Below are 2,295 nucleotides of genomic sequence, written 5' to 3' on the forward strand. Positions count from 1 at the left end.
TTCTTTATATTATGTGCGTATGTTTGCAAATAATTCCATTAAAACATATTTTCGTCACTGCGTTCGACCTATTTGTTTAGTAAATAATTATCGAATTCTTCTAGTGCAGACCCGCAGTGCAGCGGCTGAACTTCGTCCGCGCGAGATCACGCAGGAGAGTGTCGCGGCGGCGCTCAGGAACGACAAGGGAAGCGACGCTCGCCTCGTCTCCTTCGCGGTCCAGGAATGCACCAAGAAAGGGGACAACTACGCGACGCTTGTGGCCAGAGTTATTGTGAATTACACGCTTTGTGAAAGGGACCACTGTGTATCTTACGTCGTGAAGTACAACCCCAAAACTTTTAAAGCACTTGAAAAGTTTACTTACGTTTCATACAGAAAAGAAGCAATGTTTTACCAACATCTTGTGCATGAAATCCAGTCACAACTACAAAAAGTTGGACAACCAGCCCTCAGGGTTCCCCGCTGTTTCTACACTTCTGTAGAAGAAAGCCGAGAAGTTATTTTCCTTGAAGACCTTTGCCCGAAAGGATTCAGGATGTTCGACCGCAAGAAAGGCCTGGACGTCGCCCACACCAAGCTCGTCCTCGAGGAACTGGCCAGACTCCACGCAGCCTCGTGGCTCCTCAAGGACGAGATTCCTGACCTTGTCGACAAGTACCCAATCCTCACTTTAGACATTTTAAACTATGCTGATGACGCAAGGGAGACAATGCAGGGATTGTTTTGCCGACAGATGGATGTAGTCAAGAATATGCTAAATGAAGTTGGTGGCTATGAAGTGGCGGAGAACTGGCTCGGCAGAAACAAGGAAAGAGTGCTAGAAATATTGCACAACAGCCTAAAAAGGGCTCCTCCATTTGATGCGTTGTGCCACGGTGACTGCTGGACCAACAACCTGGTTTTTAGGTAACTTAATTTATAGGTTGCCATTCTTAATGACTGAAAACGCGTGAATCAGGGATGGAGAAAGATCTTTTGTAAACACACATTTTTTGTAATATCGGATACACCTTAATTTTCAGATACAACGAAGCAGACGTTCCTGTGGAAGTAATGTTACTAGACCTACAAGTGTGTCGTCAGGCATCCCTTGCCACGGATCTCAACTACCTCTTCCACACAAGTCTAGAAGGCCAGGTAAGGAAGACAAACCTTCAGACATTGATAGACATCTACTTCTCGGCTTTTCTCAGAGTCACAGAAGCAGGGAAAAGAGCCATGCCCTTCTCCCGGCAAGAGCTTCGTCAGGAGTACAGGAACCACCTCGAATTCGGTCTACTAAATGCAGTGCTGCTGAATGTCATGGTTCTCTGCGAAGGGGGTATTAACAAGGAGGACCAGGAAGGCTTTTCGGAATCGATGAGAGATGCTTTAGATCAACTCGTATCGACGTCACCATTACTGCGTCCCAGATTCCTTTGTATATTTGACGAAATGATCGAAAATGAAATAATCAAATGATTTCTAGTTGTTGTTTTTATGTCCTCTGTCTATATCATCAATTTATTATCATAACTAATGTTATTTGCATAATTTTATAAAACTATATAATCTCATAACTGCTGTTCAAGATTGTATAATTCTACAAACTACAGTATTTAAAAGATCTCATTAAAACACGGAAAAATTAACGGTACTATTTATCACGAAGAGTAACGCAGAAGAGAGAAGCCAAAAATAAGTTGAACTCAACACGAAGTAACGCAGGATATAGAAGTTTCGGAATACATTTAACTTCTCACGTCATGTTGAGCTCCCCCCCCCCCCTCCCAAGAAAAATATTTCGGACTCCACTACAACCTACTCCCTCCTCTGAACCCACTCCTCCCTCCCTAAGTCATATTACAGAAAGATAGACTATTATAGAATTTTCATTACTAATATACACCCCATCTGTTGCCTCTTTTAATATTGTTACCAGTTTTATCACGAAAAAGGACCCTTGAAAATGTGACATTGAAAATATATCCAACGACAACAATGCATTAAAAGCAGCTCGTTAAAATTATCCATTTTATTACATATCTCCCATGTTCCAGTATCAAAGTCCAAAACCTCTAAAAATGTTCACAATAAAGGCATTCAGACTAATATGCAACCTTTCAAGTCAAAAATTATTCTAAGAGAGACAAGAAATTATCCATAATAATAATGTTAAATGTTATCAATCTTGAGCAATAAAAAAGGTCCAGAAAAAGGCATTCATACTTACAAGCAAATTTTCATGTCAAAGATTATTCTCAAATAGATAGTTTGTTATTAATTCTCACTCTAGTACATTACTTTTTCTTC

At 40.7% G+C, this 2,295-nt stretch overlaps 2 protein-coding genes across 2 annotated transcripts in view; one reads left to right on the forward strand and one right to left on the reverse strand.

Moving 5' to 3' along the window:
* Positions 1–530, reverse strand: part of LOC119593070 — a gene marked incomplete at its 3' end in the record, with an annotated part of 5,477 nt that extends 4,947 nt beyond the window's left edge. Inside the window, 1 exon segment of the mRNA XM_037941987.1 lies at positions 368–530. Coding sequence (XP_037797915.1) covers positions 368–374 — 7 coding nt within the window. The 5' untranslated portion in view covers positions 375–530.
* Positions 389–2,149, forward strand: LOC119592915. The gene is made up of 3 exons (XM_037941806.1): positions 389–909; positions 1,026–1,423; positions 2,043–2,149. The coding sequence occupies exons 1-3, from the start codon at positions 389–391 to the stop codon at positions 2,147–2,149; spliced, it is 1,026 nt and encodes a 341-aa protein (XP_037797734.1).
* The last annotated feature ends 146 nt before the right edge of the window (positions 2,150–2,295 follow it).

The sequence above is a fragment of the Penaeus monodon genome, chromosome 31 (genome assembly GCF_015228065.2).
Source record: "Penaeus monodon isolate SGIC_2016 chromosome 31, NSTDA_Pmon_1, whole genome shotgun sequence".
In the NCBI taxonomy this organism is placed as follows: Eukaryota; Metazoa; Arthropoda; class Malacostraca; order Decapoda; family Penaeidae; genus Penaeus; species Penaeus monodon.

Excerpts from the sequence above, each read along its gene's own strand:
- LOC119592915 (XM_037941806.1), top strand. The coding sequence starts at position 389 with ATGTTTTACCAACATCTTGTGCATGAAATCCAGTCACAACTACAAAAA. Across the intron at positions 910-1,025 it reads ACCAACAACCTGGTTTTTAG|ATACAACGAAGCAGACGTTC; the intron begins GTAACTTAATTT and ends CTTAATTTTCAG. Across the intron at positions 1,424-2,042 it reads ACTGCGTCCCAGATTCCTTT|TATCAAAGTCCAAAACCTCT; the intron begins GTATATTTGACG and ends CCCATGTTCCAG.